Here is a 23,928-nt window from a genome sequence, read left to right on the forward strand (position 1 = left end):
TACTCCCAACTTGGAAGCCAAGTCTCAGTGTAATTCAGATGGAACACTTCTGGAGAAGTTCCACAAGCTGAAATTAAGAGCTCCTAAGGGTTAAGTTCTGGACAAGGGCTGTGAAAGAGGGTTTCTCTGCATGGAGTCCTGTGTCCCCCAGGGGTGCCTGCAGTGGGGGGCTCTCTGCCTTTAGATGTGGGGGCCCCAGCACGGCTCACTGGCTCCTGGAGCAGCTCCTGCCCCTGCACCCGCCTTCCCCTCAGCCACTGCCGGGAACCAGGGTGGATTTTCATCAGACCTCAGTGCTGGCTGTGCCCTTGGCCACACACACGCTGAGCCTTTCTGGCCGCAGGGCTCCGCCGGACGCTGCTCTTCAGTCTCCTTCCAGCAGCCCGGGCTCCCTGCCTCCTCTCCAGGCCCAGCCCGGCTCCCCCAGGCCTTCGTTTTCTGAAGAGACCTACTTTCTCTTCACCCTTTGCACAGCTTCAGCCTGAAACCCCTGGAAACCGCTCAACCTGGCAGCCCACCTGTGGCACACCTGCCTTCCCACCTGGCCGCCTTGACTCTCATACCTCAGGAGGATGCTTTTCATTTTAAATTTTATTTAAATGTAGACTATTAGTCAAATGAATGGAAAATCAATAATGAAAAATAGTTTCTTAGGGTTTTCTCCTGGTGCAGAGAACATACCCCCAGCCACGCTTGCCCTGTCAGGGGACGTGGCCCCCTCACTGGTCAGCCCAAGGGGTCCCCTGAGGCTGTGTGGGTGGTGAGGCCTGTGGACCCCAGCCTGGCCCCCCTGGGCCTGCAGTGCGTTCGGAAGAGACTGCTAGCCCTCATAGCCTCGGCTCTGCTGGGGCTCCGCCGGGAGGCCTGCCCCACCTCCTGGCCCATCATAAATACACACGCTGCCCTGCGCAGTCTGGGCGCCTGGCCCTGCGCGGCGAGGCAGCTCTCTGGGCCATGCCGCCCTGCCCTCCTGCCCTTGCCCCTCCGTGGGCGGCACTCAGGCAGCGGCCAACTGGCCCAGGACGCGGCGGAACTGCTGGGTGCTGTGGCCCAGCTCCTTGACCCGGTCCACCATGTCCTGGGCGGCAGCGGGCGATGGGTACTGCAGGGCGGCAGCCTTGGTGGTCGCCACGATGCCACGCAGCAGCTCGCACAGCAGGTTGCTGTAGTGCGTCACCTGGCTGCGCACGTCAGCCGCCTGGGCCTGCCGTGACAGCGTGTCCCCGATGAACACCAGCTTGTGCGCGCTGAGGATGACGAACTTGCTGTGCGCCACGAAGATCTTGGGCGGCTGGTTGGTGGCCACGGCGGTGAAGAAGGCGTCCACGGCGTTGGTCAGCGTGGTCAGGTTGGCCTCGCACTGCTCCAGGTAGAAGAGCAGCAGCTGCCGGTCCGAAGGCCCCAGGCCGCCTGGCCGTCCCGGCACCGCAGCCTGAGCCGGCGTCCAGCTGGCCAGGTCGTGCTCTATGGGCCGCGACACCTCTTGCTCCAGCCGCTCGAACTGCTTCAGCTGGGAGAGAGGGACAGCAGGGTGAAAAGCAGGCCGTGGAGTGAAAGGACAAAGCCCAGCGGGAGAGCGAGGGCCCCCCGTCAGAGGCCTGCACTGGCCTCCCCGGCCCCACCCGCCCAGCCTGCCCTCAGACATTCTCCAGACGGCCTCCCCACTCATCTCCAGAGGTGGCAGGCCGTGTGTGTCACGTCTTTGAAAAGACAAAAGTGCTAGAGAGGGGGCCAGTGAGCGGCGGCGGGGTGAGGGGTCGCGGCCTCCTGGTTTGGATGCTACTGTCCAGTCACCTCAGACGCCATCCCTGGGGGACTGGGAGAAGGGAACGCACTCGACACTTTGTTTCCAACTTCCCATCAATCTCCAAGTATTTCAAAATGAAAAGTTAAAAAAAAAAAAATCTCAACGTATGCCGAGTGAAAAGATTCAAATACACGAAGCAGAAGAGAGTTATCACCTAGAGTAACATGCACCCTGAAATCTGTTAAATCTCTGGTGAATTATCCTTTTAGAACTATACACTGAAGTATTTGCAGATCAAACGATGTAAGGCTTTCACAACAATGTGGTAGACAAGTCGCTGCCCTGAGAATGATGGGCTAGGGAAGCCTGGGGCTCCTTTTCTCCAATGAGTTTACCTGGGGGGTTATTTTCTTCAATTTTATACATGTATTAAGTCTCTTACAATAAAAATGTTAAGGAAAAACCAAAAGGTCATAGTACTTGCCTATTTCAGAAAAAATCCCCACCCATAACTAGTGACTATTCTACAAAGGCGTTTTCCTTTAAACACAAATAGTCCCTTTCCCTCTTGAACTAGAAAACTGGAGGGCTTCCCTGGTGGCCCCATGGCTAAGACTGTGCCTCCATCGCAGTGGGTGCAGGTTTGGTCTGTGGTCGGGAAACTAAGATCCTACAAACGGCCCTCCCTCCCTGCCCACAACCCCAGGAAAATATAAAAACTGGAAACATACAGTGTACTAAGAGTTGACTCATTGGAAAAGACTCTGATGCTGGGAGGGATTGGGGGTAGGAGGAGGGAGGCAGGAGAAGGGGACGACAGAGGATGAGATGGCTGGATGGCATCACTGACTCGATGGTCTGAGTGAACTCCGGGAGTTGGTGACAGACAGGGAGGCCTGGCGTGCTGCGATTCATGGGTTCGCAAAGAGTCGGACACGACTGAGCAACTGAACTGATATATACATATATTAAATATATATATAACACACAACAATAATGGGCTGTTCACTTCCTGTTAGTGAGTACACATAAGCCATGTGATAAAAATCCCCACCAGCAGCAGCTCTGGCCTGGATGTTAGCAGTGTGGACTGACAAGTTCTCACCCCAAGCTGGTTCTGACTGGGTGGCTGTGACCAGCCCTGCATAGACTCAGGTTTCAGGCTTTATTTAATTAGCAAACCAGAGTGACACTGACCCTTCCTAGCACTTGAAACCCTGACTTTCCCTCTTAGCTGGCTACTTGGTGAAACTCACTTGGTTCTCTTTGGTTAAGTAAATGCTGCCAGAGTGGAGCAGAAGGCAGAGAAGACAAAGCGTATGTCCATTCCTAAGTCAGTGGCGATCCCCTTCAGAGCCAGTCATTAGCATCTGTACCCTGGCTGCACATGTTCTGTGTGCCCAGCACCTCCCAAGCATTATATATTGTTTACTAATTTAATTCTCACACTGACCCCAAGATGGGTATAACTATGTCCCCTACTTTGCAGCTGGGGAAACGTGGCTTTGAAAACCACACCCCAAGTCCCCGGTCTCAGGGTGAACCTGGTGGGCTCTCTCCTAGACCACCCTTCCCCATGCTCAAGGAATGGGAAATGAGGGAAACTTTCTGGGTGATATTTTCTGTGTTGATTTTTTACCAGACTGTATTTTAATTTTTAAAATCTCCATAATCAGAATAAAACTCCCTAAAAAAAAATCCCTTTCCTATTCTATGGAAACAAGCCAAAATATGAGGAAAATTCTACGCCCTCAGATAAACACAGCAATGTTTTTCACAATAAGAAAAACTGGGTACAAAGTAAACATTCAACTATAACTGATGTAGGTTAACTTTAAAAACAATTTATGGTCAATATTTAATGCCACGGAAACGTCCTGAGATGAAAGCAGATGTAACTGTTTTCATTCACGTCTCAAGCCACGGATGGAGGACCCTTCCAAGGCCGGAGCAGGAATGGAAACCAGCCCCAGAGCATGGTGACTGCCCCTGAGGGTGAGTGGCTTCTTTTTTGCTTTCACACTTCTCTGCGTGTGCTAAGATACCTGCCACGATGACTGACAATAACCTACACAAATCCTGCTGACACATGGGGACAGCTTTGCGGGAGAGCAGATCGGGGAGGGTCTGGGGAGCCCCAGAAGGTCAGCTAGCAAAACAGACTCTCAAGACGACAGTGCCAGGAGAGGCTGCGAGCCTGGGCGCCCTCACCTGCTGCAGCTCCAGCTGGCCCTTTCCCTGCCGCATGATGTTGCCCTTTTCCAGCAGCTCCTTCTGGGTCTTCTCGAACTCTTCCTTCCCCTGCAAGGGAGACACAGGATGGAGCTGAGCCACAGCGCCCAGGCCAGGGGGTGCAGTGAGGCCAGCGGCCACCGGGGGCGCTGCTGCCACGAGCGGAGTGAGGGCGGGGCTCGGGGCTCGGCAGCAGGGCCTTGGGCCTCCTTCAGCTCCAGCCCTCAGACCAGCACCCGCCCCACGGCCACGCGCGGGCTTGGGGTGAGGATGCGGCGGGCGCCCAACCACGCGGTCAGGCCCCGCCGCCCCGCCCTGCCCCCATGGCGGGAATCACGTCCAGGCCGCCCCCTGGGGTACAAGGTCTGCCCGCCCACCCCTGACCGCTGTCCCTGGGACGCCCACTCGGCCGGCACCCGGACCTCCATTCAAAGGCCCAGCCGGGCCCACCGTCCGTCACTTCGCTGTTCCCCCTCTCCTGCTAGGATCTTTGCTTTTGCTTGCACTTCAGGATTCACCTCCCCAAAAAGGACAAGGCGCAGGCGCCAGACAAGCCCTGCCCTTGCAGGTGACCGGCAGCCATCCCTGGGGGGGGGGGGGGGGGCGCTGCAGGACCCCTGATGGTGCCAGCGACATGGGTCCAAGGGCCTGAGACAGGGAGGGTGGGACTCCAGGGGCCCAGCTGGCCTGGAAAGTGAGGAGGGCCCAGGGGCTCACCAAGAACCTGCCGGGCCCCACGCCTGCCCCTGGCCGTGAAAGCCTGCCGGGGGTCAGGGCCCTCCCCAGGCCGGGCGCACCCACCTGCAGGTGCACGTAGTCATAGTCCTCCATCCAGCCCCCCTCGCCGCTCTCGTACTGCCCGTCAGGAGAGTCCTGGGAGGCGAACTTGGGGGGCGAGGGCAGGGGCCGGGACTGGATGCTGCTGGCCTTGTCAGCGGGGGTGGGGTGCAGGGGGCCCCCCCCCTCCGGCCCTGGGACAGAGGCCTTGGTCCGTCTGAAGAGCAGCGAGGCGTTGCCATGCAGGAAGGAGGCCAGCTGCTTGGCGTCCTCGGGCACCGCCCGCGAGCAGGCCACCAGGCGGTCCAGGTCTTCGGGGGTGGCCCCCAGGCCTCCCCGGCCGCTGTCGAGGGCCTGGCCGTGGGCCACCAGCGTCTGGTACACATCCTCCATCTTCTGCAGCTGCCGGCTCAGCTTGGCATGCAGCGTGCGGTCGGAGGTGTGCGTGGCGTTGCCCACCGCGCTGCGGGCGAACTCCAGCAGCTCGTGGACGGCTGCGTGGACGGCGGCCACGGCGGCCCGCAGGTCCACAGCTGGAGGCTCCTGAGGCTCGGGGGGCCCGCGCCGGCCCCCGCACCCGCCTGCGCTGCCTGCCAGGTCCAAGAGGTGGGCCACGGTGGCACTCACGCCCTGCTGCAGGCGGGTCAGGGCCTCCACGGCCACCTCCAGCTCCAGGGGCTCACGGCCCGGCACTGCCGCCTCCAGGGAGGAGGCCGACTGGCTGCTGCGGGTGCTGCCGGTGCTCGAGGCCGACAGGCGCTTGGCATCGGCCGGGGCCTCCCGCTCGGCCGCAGGAGGCACCGAGTACACGCCTGCGTCTGCCGCGCCGCTGCTGGCCGCCTCAGGGGGCAGGAGCCGCTCCCGGGGCACGTCGTAGAGGGCGCCGGGGCCGGGCCGCCGCAAGCCTGGGGGCACGTCGTAGAGGTCGGGGGCCGGGGGCGGCACGTCGTACACCTCCTCGGCCGGCGGGGAGTCCGGAGGGGGCGCGGCTAGGACCAGCGGGTGGCGGGTTGGGTCGAAGGGCTTGGCCTTGGCGAAGGCGGGGGGCACGTCGTAGGTCTCCTCACGCAGCAGGGGGCCGTCGGGCACGTCCTTGCTCACCGAGGGAGGGACATCGTACACCTGGGGGCCGAGAAGCGGTCACGGCTGCCCGTCCACCTGCCCTCCCTGCCCCACCCCCCACCCCGGACCTACGGGTGGACCCAGGCATCTGCGCGCACACAGCCCGGCGCTTGAGCGCCGCGATTCTTCTTCCTGCAGGTTACGCTTCAGACTCTGGGGCCAGACCAGAGCTCAAAGTCCCGGCCCCACCGCTTACTAGCTGTGTGACCTCAGGCGCTGGGTGCACCTCTCTGTGCCTGTACGCTGGCCTCGGAGAGAATGCCCTCACGGGTTTATTGTGAGGACTACACGATTTAATTCTCTGTATAACTGCAAACACTCACGGAGAGGTCAGCTATCACACCACTACCACCCCACCATCAGTACCACCACCACGGGGGTATTTTCTTTTCTGTCTCTACTCTTTGCCTCTCCTCTTTGTCTCTCGGTCGTATCTGACTCTTTGTGACCCCATGGACTGTAGCCCTCCAGGCTCCTCTGTCCCTAGGATTCTCCAGGCAAGAATACTCGAGTGGGTTGCCATGCCCTCCTCCAGGGGATCTTCCTGACCCAGGTATCCAACCTGCACCTCTTACGTCTCCAGTATTGGCGGGCGGGTTCTTTACGGCAGATATTAATAGGTGGCTGAGCCACCTGCGTGCTGTACTCAGGGTGCTGATGCCCTGGTTTGCCCAGGACAGTCCTGGTTCACACCCGAGGCCCCTTCTAATTATTCATCCTCCTCCTCGCACTCTGAGAAGAACCCCGGTTTGGACGGTGCATGCTGTGGTTCCCCTGCCATCCCATGTGACCCTCTCAAGAACCTCCTGGAGAACGCCCTGCAGAGGAAGGACCCCTTCCCTGATGAGGAAGCCGAGGCTCGGAGGGGCGCCTGGTTTCCACCCCCGTCACAGAGATCCTGGAAGCAGGTCTCTGGAGCCCCCCGCTCTGCAGGCCCCCGCTGCAGGGCTCACACAGTCACACCCAGCACCCTGTGCAGCTGCAGCATCCCCTCCGCGCTCACCGAGTGGTGGCTGGCCGGCAGCAGGCCCTTCTCCACACTGGGGGGCACGTCGTACACATCCAGCGAGGGGTCCCGGCCGTTGGGACCCTTGACGGCCATGGGGGGTGTGTCGTACACCTGAGGACAGGAGAGGTGCAGTAATGCAGAGGCCAGAGCCACCTGAGGGCAGGGAGGCGGACCCCAAGCTGCACCCCAGGGCCTCCCCGGCCGGGCCTGGACAGCACAGCGCCCCGGGCAGGGGGATGACAGGACCCCGCCACCAGCCCGGACACCCACCTCCTGGCTGCACTGGACAGGCAGCAGCCCACGCACGGGGGGCACGTCGTAGATGTCCTGGGGCCCGGGGGCCAGCAGGTGGCGCGGGATGTCGTACTCGTCCTGCTCGGGAGGGGGGGCCTCGAACACGTAGCCCTGCCCCACACGGGTGGGCACTACCACCTGCGGGCAGACAGCCACCCGTCACCTCCAGCCCTGGAGACCAGCCTCCACGACCCCCTCAGGGAGATGCCACCGCCTGACGTGAGCAGAACACACGCGAGGGGCCCCCGGAGCAGAGGGTGTGCATGCCCCTCGTAGCCCTCGCCTTCCCATCAGTGAGGCAGCGCGCGAGGACTACGAGGGCCCCACTGTTGGCGGACAGCCATCTGGTGTGGCAGGACACAGGAGAGGAGTCCACAGCCCAGTGACTCGCAAGGCTCCAGAGGCGCCTACACGTGGGCTGAGGAGGGGGCCGCCCCTGCCCGGGGTGCCCCCGCCGATGGCGCCTCACAGCAGCGCTGTCCACAGGGCGGCCTGCCTGCAGGGCTGTCCCCACCGAAGGGCCCGGCAGCCACTTTCCGGCTCCAGACGATGGGGGTGGTGGTGCCAGGCGGGAGGAGGAGGGGGCCTGCAGGGGATCCTGGGGGTCAGGGCCTGGGGCCTCCCTGCCCTCCTTGTCCCCCACACCCCTGGGGGATTCCTGGGAAGGGGCCACTGAGAACTCCCAGCGCCCAAAGCCAGTTCTACTGCAAACAGCAGGACAGAGGCTGTTCTGGCAAGTTGTGTGTGGGTGTGAGGAACGATGGAGACCGTAACCAGGAGCCCTGCTCCCACAGCACCACACCCCCGGGGCTGCAGAGACCACCCTCCACGCACCTAAAAGGACAGGGCCTCGGCCGGGAGGTCTCCCCTCCTGGTGCTCTTCCCTGGGCCAGCGGGCAGGCAGCCTCCCCCTGTGGGGCACAGGCCCTGCGGGACTGGTGGGCCCCGGATCTGCTGACCGGGCAGGGGCACACTTCCTCCGCACAGCTCCCAGCTCACCCCTCTTGACAAAACGCCCTTCTGACCCCTAATCAAACGGAGGTCTGGGACGCGGTGACTCAGGCGCTCCCCACACACGTCCCTGGGAACCGCGGGGCGGAGGCAGGCCTGCCCCGGCGCTCATGCCCAAGAGCCCTGCGCCCCCAAAACCCTGCGCCCCGGGCTTGCATCCCCAGAGCTCTGCGCCCCCAGAACCCCGCGCCCGCTCCGCAGCCTGCAAGCGCTGGGCGCCCCTGGAGCAGCGCGGCCCTTGCTGGTCGGAGGCGCGGCCGGGCGGGGCTCACCCGCGGTGTCCCCGCCCCCGGCGCGTCTGCGGCGGAGCGGGCGGCCCTTCCCAAGCCTCTCCCTCTCCTCCAGCCCCAGACTTGAGTCTCCTCCAGGGCTATTTTCAGACGCTGGACCCGGCCAGCAGCAGGCCGGGGAGGGGGGGCGGCTGGCGGGACATGGCGGGTCGGCGGGGCCCTGAGGCGAGGCCCAAGGGGACCGCGGGACCCGGGGTGCGCCCCGGCTTCTCCGCGCCCACCAGCACCGCCTCCACCCGCGCTGATGGGAGGGCCGGGGGCGCGGGCCGACTGGGACTGCGGCTGAGTCAGGGACGAGGAGCAGCCATGCCGGCTGACAGATGTCTCTGTTAGAGGGCAGAGCAGGCGGCCACGGTGGGGTGGGGGTGGGGGTGGGGGGCTCGTCAGGGAGACCCACGCCCCAGAGAGGAGCCCCTGATCACAGGCTGCCAGCTCCACACCTGAGGCCCCATCAGCAGACCTGGCGCCCCGGGCGTAGGAGACACAATGCCCAGCACACGGCCCACACGCTCCCTCACGCACACATCTCAAGGCGCAGGAGACAGACACGCAGAGGCCGAGAAAACACACCCAACAGCCACGGCCAGACACACATCCACACCACGGACCAGGCAGGTGCCGCAGGGCGCCGTCAGGAGACAGAAGGGAGGCTGAAGGCTCCCAAGACCCCGGGACCCAGCAAGCGCCCTGCTGTCTTCTGTCCCAGCTGATCACTGCTGGGCAGCTTGCAATGGGCTTGTTCTGGGCAATGGGTGTCACCCCACGCGACCCAGGCCAGCCTGTCTGGCACCTCCGGCCCCAGCCCTACCTAAGAGCCTCAGCTTTTTGTTCTGGGGTGTCGAAGGACGGAGGCCCAGACCTGACATGGGTCCCCCTCTCCTGAGGAGCGAGGCTGAGCTGTGTCTGCAGCTCTGACCCAGAGGTGCTCCCCCAAGACTGGCCTCCTCCTCCGGGGCCTCGGCTCCCTAACCCATGCCCCAGCCCCAAAGGGTGCTGACTCCTGAGGTGGCCCTGACCTGCCCCGAGCCATGCAGGCTGCCCTGCTCCAGGCTGCAGGCAGGTCGCTGTTCCTGGGCGCCCACCTCATCACTCACCTTCTGTTTCCCTGGACCCAAGGCCCTACCGACACTCTGCAGGGAGAGTCCCCCTCAGTCCAGCCAACCTCCAGCCCTAGAACCAGGGGCCTCAGTTTCCCAGGCTTCTGAAAGCACAGCCTGAAATGTGGGCACAGATGAACACTGCAGGATGTTTACAGTCTTGCAGTTTGTTACAGAGACACTCGCCATCAGAAGCCCCTTGGAGCCTGTCCCCCAAAGAGGGGGTGACAAGCAAAACTGGGGGCAGTTGTAATCATGCTTAGGGACCCAAGAAAATGCTTCTGGTATCTAATGCCAGATTTATAACCTCAAAGGCGAAAGTCTGTACCAATCTGTGAAAGATGAGTAGTTCACTAGACAAAATACGGAGAAATCCCCCAGTGAGCCCGTCTCGATTGGGGACGCTCCTCTCCAGGCCTTCTCATACATTACGTACCTGCCTGTGACAAGCAAGCACAGCTTTCATGACTATGAAGTAAAAGCAGATGCAATCGAGGCTGCCCAGGCCAGGAGCAGCAAGGCTTCTCAGGGGACGGTGAGGTTCCTGGGCCCCCAGCCCAGGGGCCCCGGGGGACACCGGCTCTGGGCAATCCCCTCAGTGGGCACGCGGGGGGAGCTCGCCAGCTGGGGGAACCCAGAGAGCAGTCTACGAGCAAGTTGCATGCATGGGAGGGAAACAGGACCCACAGCTAAACGCCCACAGCCCACAGTGGGGCCTTGCTGTGCCTCCGGGGTGGGGGCTTCTACCATGTCTGACTTCAGAGCTGTGCCAGGACAGGCCTGCCTGCAGAGGCTTGGAAAGGAGGGGGCAGGCGGGGAGGGTGCCTGCCCAGGGAGTGTGTGGAATGGAGCTGTGTGGGTGTGCGCGGGTGACTCTGGCATGTCCCCAGGCTCACCAGCCAGTTACCGCCCCCTCACCCCCACCCCAAGCCACTGTGCAGCAGTCCCTGTCTGAGCCGCCCCAGCCCAGCCCCCAGCCTGTCCAGCCAGGCGGCGGAAGGAGCAGGCAGAGACAAGGGGCCTCTGCCCAGGCCTCCCGGCTGCCAAGCTCTGCCCGTGGCAGGTCCAGGGCAACATACACGCTGGACTGCTGCCCAGCTGGCATCTCGGCACCGGGCCGGCAGAGCACAGAGGCCCAGTGCCGTGAGGAGAGCGTCCTCAGACGGGCGGCTCTGGGCAAGACATGCACTCCAGTCCCACTCCTTCCATGGCAGACGGCCCGGGGGTGAGGGGCGCGTGGGCAGGCTGGGGTGCCGCTAGGGTGCTGGGTTCCCGCCTCCCGTGGGCAACAGCGAGAGGCCCTCTCAGGGCCACCATACGGTCTAGCAGGCAGTGTCCGCCCCTCAGTCCAGGAGTCACGGGCAGGTCACCCTGCGGCTTCTGCAGCTCGCTGCCATGGCCCGGGAGATGGTCGGGTGCCTGGAGGACGAGCTCACCACCGAGGGGCCCCTGGGCGCCCCAGCACTCGCTGGCGGGCCTCCCCCAACCCCCGTCCTGGCCTATGGGCCCTGGGCGAGGTGGCAGAGCAGCAAGATGGGGCAGCCGCGGACTCCGACAGTCTCGGAGGTGCCCACCAGCCCCACACCGCTCACCCCCATTGTGCTACTGGGCAGAGAAGCGTCATTGCCAGCCAGTGCGTCCCTCTGGGATCCTGGCCACTCCGGCCTCGCACTCCGTGCTCCAATTACCCCCGGCAAGCGCCTCCACTCCCCTTTCCTGGGCTCCCTGCGCCCTCCCTTCTGCACAGAATGGCTTTACCCGGACACGGTTGGGCAGGTCACTCCCACCCCAAACCCTCTGTCCTCAGGAGGGTACCAGGCTCCCAGGGTCCTGGCCTACTCTCAGGCCTCCCGGGCCAGCTCCAACTGCCATGCCAGTCTTAAGACAAGCTGTGTCCTCTGCCGGGGAAACCCTCCCACTGGGGCTTGTCAGCTGAAGGACACCTCACAGCCCAAGACCAGCTCCATGTCTCCTCCTGGGCAGCTCACCCTGACACCAGCAGACAGGTGAACACTCGGCACTTACCTCCCACCGTGGCCCCAGACCAAACACGGAGCTGCTACAGGAACCCCCGTGGTCCCAAAGATCACTGGCTGGGCCCTGCTGCGTCCAGCAATCAGGCCTGGGCGAGACCCCCCGGAAGGGCCGCCTGATCTCCCAGGAGGCCTTACCTTGGCTGGTGGCTTCGTCCCCTCCCAGTGCCGTGCGTCCATGGAGGGCGGCACCTGGTAGACGTCCTGGGCAGGGCTGCCTGGCCCTGGGGGCACCTGGTAGAGGTCGGGGGCTGGGCTGGGGAATGGGTGATGAGGCATCTGCTTGGAGAAGGCGGAGGTCTGCTTGGCCGGCGGGGACTGGAACTGGGGGCTGGGCCCGGGAGCCTGGTAGAGGCCTTGCTGAGTCTTGCTGGGGGTGGGAACCAGGTAGACGCTGTCCGGCTGGGGCGGGAAGGTGGCTGGCACCATGGGGGTGTACGGGGCTGCGGGGGCCAGGAGGCTGGGCTGGGGCGGACCCGGCACAGCCGGCTTCTTGTCGTGCATGCCCACCAAGATCTTGAGGCGGTTCCCAGGCACGATGCCTTGCCGGCCGTGGAGCGAGCAGAGCCACCAGCCGCCCAGGCCCTGTGTGTCCCGCTCCAGCACCGTCATGATGTCGCCCTTGCGGAAGGAGAGCTCGTCCGGGGACTCAGCCACGTTGTCGTAGAGGGCTTTGGCCAACACGTTCTGGGGAGAGGACATGGGGAGTAAGGGCAGAGGCGGCACTGGGCGCCCGCGGCCCGCCCAGCTCCCATCTCCTCCGGGACTGGGGAGGCACGTGGCTCTGGCACCGAGGCACGAACTACACAGGGTTTGGTGGGATCCCTGCGCTTCTGTGCCCACCGCCCCTGGCAGAACAGCCCCGCTGATGCTGGCGCTTCTTCAAACACGCCTGCAGAGTGCCTCAAAACCCTCGTGACCACAGCCTCCACCCACACTCCAGGATGGCACCCAAGCTACTGAAAAAAAAAACCAACCAAATACTCCCGGAGTCATGCTACTGGCTAGACCCAAGGCTGGGGAAGGCAGTGATCATGACAGTAATGGCCACCACGTCCTGCAGACAGAACAGGATGCACACTCTGCCTGCTGTCCCGCCGGTGCAATCAGCCAGGAGGGAGAGACCAGACAACACACAGGGGCAAAACAGTCATCGTCTGCAGAGCACGCGCCATCTGTGTAAAGAGCCCAACAAGCACGAAGGGCCAACCACACGGGAAAGACATCAGCAGATAACAAAAGCTGCAAGTTATCTAAGAGTTAAGCAAGCACAGACTCCAGGAGACCTCGGAGGAAGAAAACGCACCAACTGGGCCAAGCTTACTTAAAATGTTACAACTGCAATAAAAATGCCAGCAGAATTTTGGGGGGGAGGGAAGAAGTCAATCAAAGACAAAGAATCTAGAATTAAGCGGAGAAATAGAGGTTGGCAAATAGGCAGGTTGGTTCTGAAAATGGAAGGCAAAGAGGCACTGTGTTCCTGCCATGAGGACAGGTCACGACTCCGGACCACGACTGGGAACCCCGCAGCGACGGCAAGGGCAGGACCACAACCCACATGCTCACACACCGCGGGAAAAAAGGTCCATTTGGACACTTGCCTCACGTTACAAAGACCCACCTGTGAAAGGTATGAGCTTAGAGGTGACAGAGGAAACACTGTGGAGACTATCTCTGGGACTTTGAGCTGAAAAAATTATAAAACAAAACCCCAGGAAAAAGGACCACAAAAGCACCAAATCTAAGGTAACAACAACAGGAGCAAAGAGGGAGTCAAGCTCACTGATGTGACCGGTTTCAGCTGGATGGGTGAATCACAGAAAGCTGACAGGGTGGCAGGCCACCAGTGACAAGCAGATCAAACCTGGAGTCTGGAGGGGCTCCGACACATCAGCAGCGAGAAGGCAAGAACACCAACAGAAAACCCACAAAATGCAAAGAGTTCTCTGAAAGGGAGAGCAGACTGGCCAAGACAACCAAAAGACGCCCAGGGCTCCAGCCAGCGAAGCGGGACACGTTCTTGATTCTGCTCTGAGCTCTGGCAGGGCCCGGGGCCTGGTGAGGAACGCCAGCCATGCCCTCCCGAGTTACGGCTACAGACAGGCGCTCTACGGCCCAGAACACTTTATGCAGATGTCACAGGCACCTACAGAACAACTCTATGCGTTTTTCACAGACACTTGTCCGAGGACAGATTCCAGACACATTACATTCGCACAGGTGCCTCCGGAAGAGGGACAGGAATGAGACAGGCATCAGGAATGAATGGGGAAAATACAGCAAAACGGGAAGGCATCCGGTAAGGCTGAGGAAGGCCACAGAAGGGCAGCACCGTCCCCCCAGCCCCGCTCTTTACTCCAGCAATTCCCCTTAGGTCTCACAGCCGCCCCAGAACCGCTGACTTGGGGCGCTCCTCTGTTCTCTGTGAGTCAGCGCCCCCGGAGTGGAGAAAACGCTCCACGCAGAGGCCCCAAGGCCCAGCGGCCTGTGCTGGCCTTGGGGTCACACAGGACCCCAGTCCTGGCAGACAGCATGCCGACAGGCCCAGAACCTCCCTGGAGACAGAGACCCGGAAAGAGGGCCTGGTTTCAGTCCTCGGCCCCGCGGCGTGCACGGGGGGAGGGCCCAGAGGTGCCCCAGGGGCCCGGCAGGAGGGCCATGGCCAGACCAGCCGCAGCGGGCAGGAGGAAGGCAGCAGGCAGGGGCGAGGCAGCGGGCAGGGGTGAGGCAAGGGGAGGCAGCGGGCAGGGGTGAGGCAGGGGGAGGCAGCGGGCAGGGGGGAGGCAGTGAACAGGGGCGAGGCAGCGGGCATGAGGGAGGCAGCGGGCAGGGGCGAGGCAGCGGGCAGGGGTGAGGCAGGGGGAGGCAGCAGGCAGGGGGGAGGCAGTGAACAGGGGCGAGGCAGCGGGCAGGGGGGAGGCAGCGGGCAGGGGCGAGGCAGCGGGTATGAGGGAGGCAGCAGGCAGGGGCGAGGCAGCGGGCAGGGGTGAGGCAGGGGGAGGCAGCGGGCAGGGGGGAGGCAGTGAACAGGGGCGAGGCAGCGGGCATGAGGGAGGCAGCGGGCAGGGGCGAGGCAGCGGGCATGAGGGAGGCAGCAGGCAGGGGCGAGGCAGCAGGCATGAGGGGGGCAGGGGGCAGGGGTGAGGCAGCGGGCAGGGTAGAGGCAGCGGGCATGAGGGAGGCAGCGGGCAGGGGCGAGGCAGCAGGCATGAGGGGGGCAGCGGGCAGGGGCGAGGCAGCAGGCATGAGGGGGGCAGGGGCGAGGCAGCAGGTAGGGGCGAGGCAGCGGGCAGGGTAGAGGCAGCGGGCACGAGGGAGGCAGCAGGCAGGGGCGAGGCAGTGGGCATGAGGGAGGCAGCGGGCAGGGGCGAGGCAGCAGGCATGAGGGAGGCAGCGGGCAGGGGAGGCAGCAGGCATGAGGGAGGCAGCGGGCAGGGGCGAGGCAGCAGGCATGAGGGAGGCAGCGGGCAGGGGAGGCAGCGGGCATGAGGGAGGCAGCGGGCAGGGGAGGCAGCGGGCATGAGGGAGGCAGCAGGCAGGGGCGAGGCAGCGGGCAGAGGTGAGGCCGTGGGCAGGGGCGAGGCAGTGGGCATGAGGGAGGCAGCAGGTAGGGGAGAGGCCGCAGGCATGAGGGTGGCAGCGGGCAGGGGGAGGCAGTGGGCAGGAGCAAAGCTGGCTCCTGCTGAGAGGGCGGGGGCCGCTGCAACCTCCGGGGTGGCGGAGAGCTTGGTGGGGCGCAGCAGAGGCCCAGGCCTCGCCAGGAGGAAGGCCAGGCCTGAGACCAGGACTGTGCCAGGCCGGCTGGGCGCCAGCCCCTCCTCTGCATCTCCTGGGGCCTGAAGAGTCAGAGCCTACTCTGGACCTGCCTCAGCAGTGGGATCCGGGGCGGGACCACCCGCGTCCACTGGGGCCTGCATCTTGTCCCTTGGATTCACCAGCGGGCAGAAAAGAGAGAAGGGGTCTCCCCCACCTCCACGTTGGCCTCGGGGGCCAGAAAGAGCCCCTCCGAGCCCTGGCATGCTGGGGACTGGCGGGTGGACACAGTGTGAAGGCAGCCGGCTGGGCAGGCAGCCCCAGGACCGCAGGCTCAGACTCCAGGCTCAGAGTGTCGGCAGAGAGTGCACCCCTGCAGAGCCAGAGGCCAGGAAGCTGGAAGCCACGGGGACAAGGTCCAGGGAGGTCAGCCCAGGCATGGAGTGGAGGCCCACCTGCACCGAGGGGAGCACTGGGGTTCAGGCCCCACATGGCACCGTCTGCAGCTTGTTAGACCAGGTCAATTATGAACACAAGAGGCGTACGTGATTCCTAAATAAAAAGTCACTTGAACTTGAAAAATGGGGAGAGGATAATGTTTGAGACGATGAGAGGATGCTTTTTCTTTCTGTTTTTCAGAAACTTGCAACTTGTATTTAATAAGCATTTTTTGGTTTGGGAGCTGAAAACCCATATGTCTTGACAACCTCCTGGGCTCCATCGCAGGATGGGATGGCCCAGGCTGAGGTGGGTCAGAGGGCAGAGGCCTGGGAGGAGCTCCACAGCTCGCTGATCCCCAGATCCCAGCCCCGGCCGCCTGCAGGAAGAGCAAGTTTCCCAAATATGGTCTGCAGTCCGCTGGAGCACACTCTGATTCCGGGGAGGGGGCGGGGAGGGGGAGGGGGCAGGGGGCGGGACACCCAGCCCACCCTCCCTCAGCGAGTGACCCCAGAACATGGAGCTACTCGGATGGGTCCCCTCAGCCCCTGCCCGTGACCACAGGAAGTGCCAGCAGAGTGAGTCACAGGAAAACCCCTCCAGCCAAAGGGGGCGGGTGCAGACAGGGGCATGCCTCACAGATGCCCCCCACCTGGAGGAGGGCCGCCAGGGGTGGAAGGCCAGCAGAGGGGCTTCAGGCAGTGCTAGCCTCAGGTGCTGGAGAGCTCCACCCGGGGCCAGGGCCAGCAGGAAAGGGGGACGGGGTGAGAGTCTCCCCCAGGCCAGGAGGGCACCCAGGGAGCTACTGGGCCGCTGCACCCAGGGAGGCCCAGTCACAGGCGGTGTGAGCGCGTGGAGCAGTTGGGCCCTTATCCCGCAGGCGACGGAGCTGGGCTGCGCAGTGCCTCCTGGGTGGGCACACGGCAGCAGGCGCCTGGTACTGGGAGCGCCTCAGCCTGCGTCAGCTGGTGCCCCCCCCGCCCCACCCCGAGCCCTAGGGGCGGACTTGCCACGGTCCGGGCACTGCCGCGCGCCAGCTGGCCGGGCACCACCCCGGGGCCTCCCAGCCGCTCCAGCTGCTCCTCACGCCCCCCCTCTCCGGTCTGAGCAGCAGCACCAAGACCCACCTGGGTCTGCCCTCCGCCCACTGCTGGGGACCCCAAGCAGGCCCCACAGCCTCTCTGAGCACCCGGACCCCTTGCGTTCAGAGGGCGAGCCTGGTTTCCCAGGACGCTGCTGTTTAATGAGAGGCTCGCCTGGCCAGGTGCTGGGCCAGCCTCAGCAAGGCGGTGCAAGCCTAGCTCAACCAAAAAGACATACCACGGTTTGCCAGGACAGGGCGAAGAGTGGGACGCAAAACTACCGTGACAGGGCCACCTCACAGAGGCCAGGCTGAGGGCCTCCCTAAGAGGGACATCTCAGGCGACTCACGAAGGGCGAAAACCAGGCGCCAGAAAACTGTGCGGGAAGGGCGTGTGCATAGAGGGCACACGGGGCATGGCCGTGACGCGGGGCAGGCAGGTGGGGCACCAGGGTCACGGCCTGGACTGGCAGGCCGCCTCAAGAGGACGCAGGAGGGCCCGCAAGCGTGTCCAGCATGGCACGCTGTGGGAGAACAGGCAAGACCCACCACTCCGGAGCACTCCTGCACTGGACGTGTGCCCAGGCCTGGGTCCTCGCTCCAGGCTGAAGAGAGGCCCGTCCACCCAGCACCCGGCCCGCCAGCCTCCATCACTGCTGGGCCTCACAAGCCCCAGGGGCGCACAGCCGGGCCCCGGGGGGGAAAACCGCACCCAGCCAGCCAGCCTCCATCACCGCTGGGCCTCACGAGCCCCAGGGGTGCACAGCCGGGCATCCAGGAGGGCACAGCACCCAGCCCACCAGCCTCACAAGCCCCAGGGGAGCACAGCCAGGCCCCGGGCCAGCCTCTGTCACCGCCAGGCCTCACGAGCCCCAAGGGTGCACAGCCAGGCCCCCAGGAGGGCACAGCACCTGGCCCGCCAGCCTCTGTCACCGCCAGGCCTCACGAGCCCCAAGGGTGCACAGCCAGGCTCCCAGGAGGGCACAGCACCTGGCCCGCCAGCCTCCATCACTGCCAGGCTTCATGAGCCCCAGGGGGGCACAGCCGGGCCCCCAGGAGGGCACAGCACAGGGGCCCACCCGCGTCCAGGCACCACGCGGATGGCAGCCGCCGCCTCTGGCCCCTCACTCCTGACCTGGGGAGCCCCTCGCTAAATCCTACTCCTTCAGGATGCCACTCGGGTGTCACCAGCCCCCGGAAGACTACCAGGTTCTCTCCTGGGCACCCACCACCCAGTGCGCCCTCCTTGAGGTGCCAATCGACATCCCTCATCACTGCCCACTTCATGTCCCCCAACCTGGGCATCCAGGACGGCAGGGGGGAGGGGATCCTGCCCTCTCACCAGGGGACCCCCGCACAAGCAGGGCTGAACCTGGGGCTGCTGACCTGCCGGGCGCAGGAGGGGGAGGTGCCCTGGCCTCCCTGGGAGCCACCCGAGGAAGCCAGGTCGGCCCCCTGACACGGCCTCACCCTAGAGGGAGGGGACAGAGGGGCACCCCCAGCCTGAAGCAATACTCCCTGGTCAACGGCTTGCCATCGGCGCACCCAGGACAACGGCCTGGTTGTTGCACAGGGAGCTGAGAGGCTGTCCCACAGGCCGGCCTGGGGTGAGAATGGCCCTCGTTGTGTGTGCCAGACCCACGGGCCCAGGGCACAGAGCAGCTGGGCCACGGTCACCACTGGGCACGCGCCCAGGAGATCGGTGCCCATCGGATGGGTGTGCCCTCCACCTGCTGCCCCGGGGAGTCTTGGGTGTGCTCTAGGTGTCCCCAAACCCGGACTCGGGGGTGGTGCTACCTGGCGGCTGAGAGACTGACAGGCTCACAGTGACAATCTGACAACACAGCTCTTCTGCACACTCAGTATCTCCTTCACCCCGAGACACCAGGACTACGCCCATCCTACAGACGGGGAAACTGAGGTGCGCAACTGCTACCTGATCTGCCAGCGTCGGGGGCAGGACGTGGCAGAGGGGCCCTGAGCTGTGTGGCAAAGCGCAGCCAGGAGGTCCCAGGGCACTGGTCAGGTCCACGAAGTCCGGGGCGGAAAGTTCACAGGCCTTGCTCACCCCCCCATCCCTGCCTGACACACACCCAGGCCCCGAGCACAGAGCCCCACACATGGCACTCACTCGGCAAACACTGGTTCTCTTCATACACAGCCGTCTGAAATGTGGGCCAAGTTTATTTCTGGGGTATTCTGTTTGCTTGTCCCAAGGAGACCCTGTGGCCAGTGGATACAGCCAAAACGTGTGTGTGCCCCCGCCGCAGCCCACACCCACAGCTCACTCGTGTCCTGGGACGCCCCCAGGAGGGCTGCCCCGTGCCCAGGGCCCTGACAAGCCCCCGCTCTGCTCCGGGCTGGGGGGTTCAGGAGGGCAGCGCCTCACCTTTCCGGGGGTCCCCACACCCTCATCTCGGATGGAACTCCAGAACAGCTGGCCTTGGTGTCACGCAGGACAGCTGAGAGTTCAGGGACTGGGCTCAGGTCTTCAGTGCTCAGCGTGAGAAGCATGGGTGAGACCCTGCGCCAGAGCCACCCTCGGGGAACAAGGGAGGCATGCCCCCTTCCCCGCCTACTGGGCAGCGCCCAAGCCCCAGAAGCAGAGCAGGGGCTGGGTGCAGGTCTTCAGCCCCAGGCCCTGACCCCAGCAGCCAGAACAGGTCCACAAACACAGACTGGAAACCCAGCTGTGGGGAGTCATGGCCAGCAGTTCCCTGAGACCAGCAGGTGCCCCGACCTGGCCTTGGTTAACAGTGGCAAGAGCAAAAGCCTCCACATTCAGGTCCTGGGTGGGAAGCAGGCCGTGGGCAGGGTGTCCCAGGCACGGACCCTGGCGGCTGGGCAGGGAGGGTCCTCGAGCCGCAAACATGGCCTGCAGCCTCCAGCACACCAGATGGTGGGGAGAGGCGGGCCTGGCCCCGGGGCACTGAGGAACCCCTGGGGAGGGACAAGAGCAGAGCCCACTGTCCCAGAGCCCATCTACCTGCTGACAGCTGGGAGTGGTCCTCGCGCCCTGAGCCCCGCACCACTGCCACCCGCCCAGGGAACTGACCCAGACCCCAGACTCGCTGGGACAGACTGGCCTGTTCAGTCTCAGGATTTGGCTTCTTGGCAGAGGCCAGCACAGGCCGACCTTGAGTTCACGGACAGCATCAGGCCCTGGGAAGCCACCAGGGCCACCCTCCAGGTTTGCCACTGGAGGGGCAGAGACAGAGGCACAGCCCAGGTGGGGCGGCAGAGGCGTTGTTCCTCACAACGCCTTGGTTTCCCCACCTCGGCGTTCTAAGCCCCCTCTCCAGTCCTAAATGGTAACCCTCAGTAGCCCTTAAAGCAGCACCACATGCTTCAGCAGGAGGAGGGAGACACACTGGCACAAAGAGCAGTTCTCCAGCTCAAAAAAGGTCCCGAGCCCTGACATCTAGGGTGCGTGCTGGAAAAGGGGTCTGAGATGGGGCCCAGCCCCTCCACCCTGAGCCCGTTCCAAGCCAGCCAGTACTTCATCCCTCTCCCCAGGCAGAGATGGGAGCAGGTCAAGTCAGGGGCTCTCCCACCCGCCCCCTGGAGGGAGACCACCCTGGAGCTCCGTACTTGGGGCCTTCAGGGCCCAGAGAGGAGGAACTTGGACAGTGTCTTCCCGGAGAATGATCCAGTGCCCGCCAAGCACTATCCCCACCCCCTTCCACCTGCTGGCTGGTTCTAGCTGCCCCAGCCAGCTGTGGGCTCCTGGGGGACGGAGGAGAGCTCTCCAGGCTGAGAGAAAACGGGTGCTGGGACCCCTAAAAGAATGATGGAGGCCAGGTGGGGGCCACTAAGGCACAGTGTGGGAGCCAGTGAGAGACCCCACGGAGCTGGCAGTCCCCCCAGTCCCAGAGTGAGGGGAGCACATGGACGAGCTGGGCCACACCAGGAGACTACGCCCTGGGTCAGCTCTGAGGACAGTAACGTCCCTCTCTGGCCTCAGTGCCCCCACCTGCACCTGGAGGGAGCAGTGGCCTCTCTCACTCGGGCAGGACGCCCAGGGCACTGCCCTCACTTCAGTTCCTGCCCAAGCCTGGGAAGACGGGGCAAGCCCGCAGCGCAAGTGTACAGCTCTCTGGAGCTGAGGCTGACCGTCCTGGCAGAGTTGGAGACTGCCCTAGCCCGCCTCCACCCTGCACCCACTGGACTCTCCCCTCGCTGAGGTCAAGTGGGTGGCGGGTGCCAGTGCCAGAAGGGCTTGCCAACAGCTCCTCCCAGACTCCCTTCCCATCAGGCTCCACCTGCACTCAGGCCCCTCTCCTGCTTTTCCAGGCCTGTTAGCCCTGACGTCCCTCCACGCCAGCATCAGCTCCCCACCCTGGAAAGGAAACGGTCATGGGTGGGGGGAGATGAGGAACACCTCCGGGCCTGGCTGAAACCGGCACAGCAAACCTGGACAGGACCTCCCAGCTGAGAGTCTTAAGGCTGGGGAGAAAACAAGCTCCCTGTTCTCAAGACCAGCTAGAGATGGGAGACCCCAACATCTCCCCGGACTCTAACCTCTCACGCTCCCCTACCTCCCCCAGGCCTCGGCAAACCTCAGTTTCTCCGAAACCGTCACCACCACCCGGGGCTCTGCCGAGCGCAGCAGCAACCCGGGCACCTAAGCCCGGGCTTCGGCCACCCGAGCGGCGGCCGCGCCCCTCCCGGCTCGCAGGCTCCACCAGCGCAGACGAGGGACCGGGATGGGACCGCCGCGTGGGGTTAGACTGCCCTGTCCACCGTCCAGCTCCCACAACGCTTTTGCAGCGAACGAAGGCCATAACTGGAGCCCGCCCCGGATCCCGGAGTCCAACGCTGGCGACCGAGGTTAATTATTAACTTCTTCGCAGACCACGTACTTGGTCCCGGCGCCCTCGATCCCTAGCCTGGGGCAGGGGCAACCGTCCCCCCAAAACACACGGAGCACCACCCCGCCTCCTGGAAATTCACGGCCCAAGGGGTCGCTGCTCCAGGCGATGGAGGGGGGGGGGCTCGGAGACCCGGCTCTCAGGCCCAAGGTCACCCGGCAGGCACGGCCGGCAGGCGGGAGCGGGCCTCCGGCCAGCTACTTTCCCGGATCCAGGAACTTCCCTGCGGCCCGCGGCGCCCGAACCCGGTCCTTCCAGCAGCCCGCGGGCGCGTGGGGCCTGCGGTCCCCCACAGCCCTGGCCTTCGCGAGCCCGGGCCGGGCAGAGGAGGTTCCCAGGACCCCGGCCCCACGCCCCCGCGGCGGCCGTTCCCAGGACCCACGGGTCCGGCAGGAAATGCCGCTCACTTAACCCCTCCGCGCCCGGGCCCGCCGGGTGCGCCCGGGCGCGGGCAGGGCCGGGGGGCCTCGGCCGACGGCCCCGGGTGCGCGGACCCCGCCCCGGCCGAGCTCACCAGGTAGTTCATGGTGTCCGGTGGGCCTGGGCTCCCCCCGGGGGCGCACAGCGAACCGCTCGCGCCGCGCGCTCGCGGGGTCCCGAGCGCCCCGAAGCCGCGCGGCTCCCGGGCCCGGGTCCGGCCGCCTCAGCGCCTACCCGGCCACTGCCGCCGCCCAGGGCCGGCCCTCCTCGCCCCGCCCGCCGCCGCGCCCCGCCCGCCGCGCCCGGCCGCGCGCACCCATTGGCCACTCGGGCCCCCATGCAAATGACCCGCCGGGCCGGGGGCGGGGCGCCGAGCAGGGCCCGCCCCACCCCCCCGCCCCCAGCGCCGGGACTGCGCGGCGCTCCGGGAACCCGCCCGCCCGGCGCTCCGAAGGCCTGTCCCTGCCCTCCACCGAGGGCAAGCGCGCACCTCCTCAAAGGCCGTGGCCTTCCTCTTCCGGGAAGACTGCCGGGATTGCCCTCCTGCTCTGCGGCCCGTGGCAGCCCCGGAGGCGCCAGCCTTCCCCGCCTGCCAGCGAGGGTCATTTCACACGCGTCCATCCAACAAGTCCGACTCAGATCTGCACCCGGAGGAGTATGTCCCAGCTGGCAGAAAACTAAGATTCCGACCACCACCGCACTGACTCTGGTCAGGCCTGTGGTGTCAAGAGCCCCAGAATGTGAAGACACGGCAAGGACGCCGGGGAAGGCAGGGAATCCGGGGACGGCAGCTGTCTCCGTGGGTAACGCGGGGAGTGGAGGCCCGGAGCGCATCGTGTTCTAGAAGCCACAGTGTGCAGGAGGCCCCAGCGCACCGGGGACAAGAAGCTTGCCCATTTACCCCTTCTCCGAACTGAATCCAGCTTCCCTAGTGCTGCCCCAGGACCTCTGCCCCCACTCAGACCCCTCAGTCAGCCCTGTGCAGGGCTGACTCCTCTGGCCTAACAACTCCCCTGTTTCAGCAGCAGGAGCTGCGAGGGATGCTGATGGGAATGACCGGGAGGGAGACGCACTACAGGGAAGCTGACTGGAGGGCACCATGGTTCTGAACTTCCCCTCCCCAGCAGACAAGCGGTGACCGTCCCTGAAGGTGGCCCAGGTCTGCACGCAGGGAGATCTAGGAAGGGGCCAGCTCCGGACCTGGACGCTCCCGCGCCTCACATTTGGGGTTCTCCCACAGGCTGCCTTCTCGAGCCACCTGCTGAGTTGTGCAGACACCATCAGGCAGCTCGGGATGCCAGCAAAGCAGCGGGGCGTATCCTGCAGAGAGCCCTCGGGCGCGGCCTATAAAATACGTGCACGCCCGAGGGAGACCCAAAGGCGTCCCTCCACTGACACCCAGGCTGACACAGCCCCTCTCCAGGTGTGCCACCATGGGCAGGCTCTCCCTCATCTATAAAAGGAAGGAGCTGGGCTAGGATGCCCCACGTCTGGCTGGTCATAGATCCTTTGGAAAGCTTGTTCAGAAACAGATTCCTAGGTCCCCTCCTCCAGAAAAACTGGGAGTGGGAGGAATCCGGACATCTGCATTTCCCCCAAAACTGCTTGGGGAACCACTGGACGAAACTCTCAGCATAGTGTGTGGGTGAAGAGCAGCAAGGTTTGCACGCAGGGGGACCTAGAGTCCTCAAGAAGGAACAGGACAAGCTGCCACCCTATGCCCGCCTTAGGACTGGCCCCCCTGTACTCTTCA

At 64.3% G+C, this 23,928-nt stretch overlaps 1 protein-coding gene across 3 annotated transcripts; it reads right to left on the reverse strand.

Moving 5' to 3' along the window:
* Positions 1-660: 660 nt before the first annotated feature.
* On the reverse strand, positions 661-22,392 carry BCAR1 (BCAR1 scaffold protein, Cas family member). 3 transcript variants are annotated; one of them, XM_068991912.1, is made up of 7 exons: positions 22,270-22,392; positions 11,751-12,299; positions 7,158-7,319; positions 6,882-6,998; positions 4,781-5,878; positions 3,959-4,048; positions 661-1,510 (listed from the first exon to the last, which is right to left on the reverse strand). In XM_068991912.1, exons 1-7 carry the CDS (start codon positions 22,279-22,281, stop codon positions 998-1,000), a joined length of 2,541 nt encoding a protein of 846 aa, XP_068848013.1. In that variant the 5' UTR covers positions 22,282-22,392; the 3' UTR covers positions 661-997. The 3 variants fall into 3 exon arrangements, with proteins under 3 accessions (XP_068848013.1, XP_068848011.1, XP_068848012.1); XM_068991910.1 differs by having other exon boundaries at positions 6,834-6,998; positions 22,270-22,373; XM_068991911.1 differs by lacking the exon at positions 22,270-22,392 and having other exon boundaries at positions 11,751-12,314.
* Between the last annotated feature and the right edge of the window lie 1,536 nt (positions 22,393-23,928).

Source organism: Capricornis sumatraensis, chromosome 20 (assembly GCF_032405125.1).
Source record: "Capricornis sumatraensis isolate serow.1 chromosome 20, serow.2, whole genome shotgun sequence".
Lineage (NCBI taxonomy): Eukaryota > Metazoa > Chordata > Mammalia > Artiodactyla > Bovidae > Capricornis > Capricornis sumatraensis.

Bases quoted from the DNA above. Each gene is read 5' to 3' on its own strand.
- BCAR1 (XM_068991910.1), bottom strand. The intron at 6,999-7,157 runs GTGGGTGTCCGG...TCCTGTCCTCAG, and splicing joins CTGTCCAGTGCAGCCAGGAG to GTGTACGACACACCCCCCAT. The intron at 4,049-4,780 runs GTGGGTGCGCCC...TCTCCCTTGCAG, and splicing joins ATGACTACGTGCACCTGCAG to GGGAAGGAAGAGTTCGAGAA.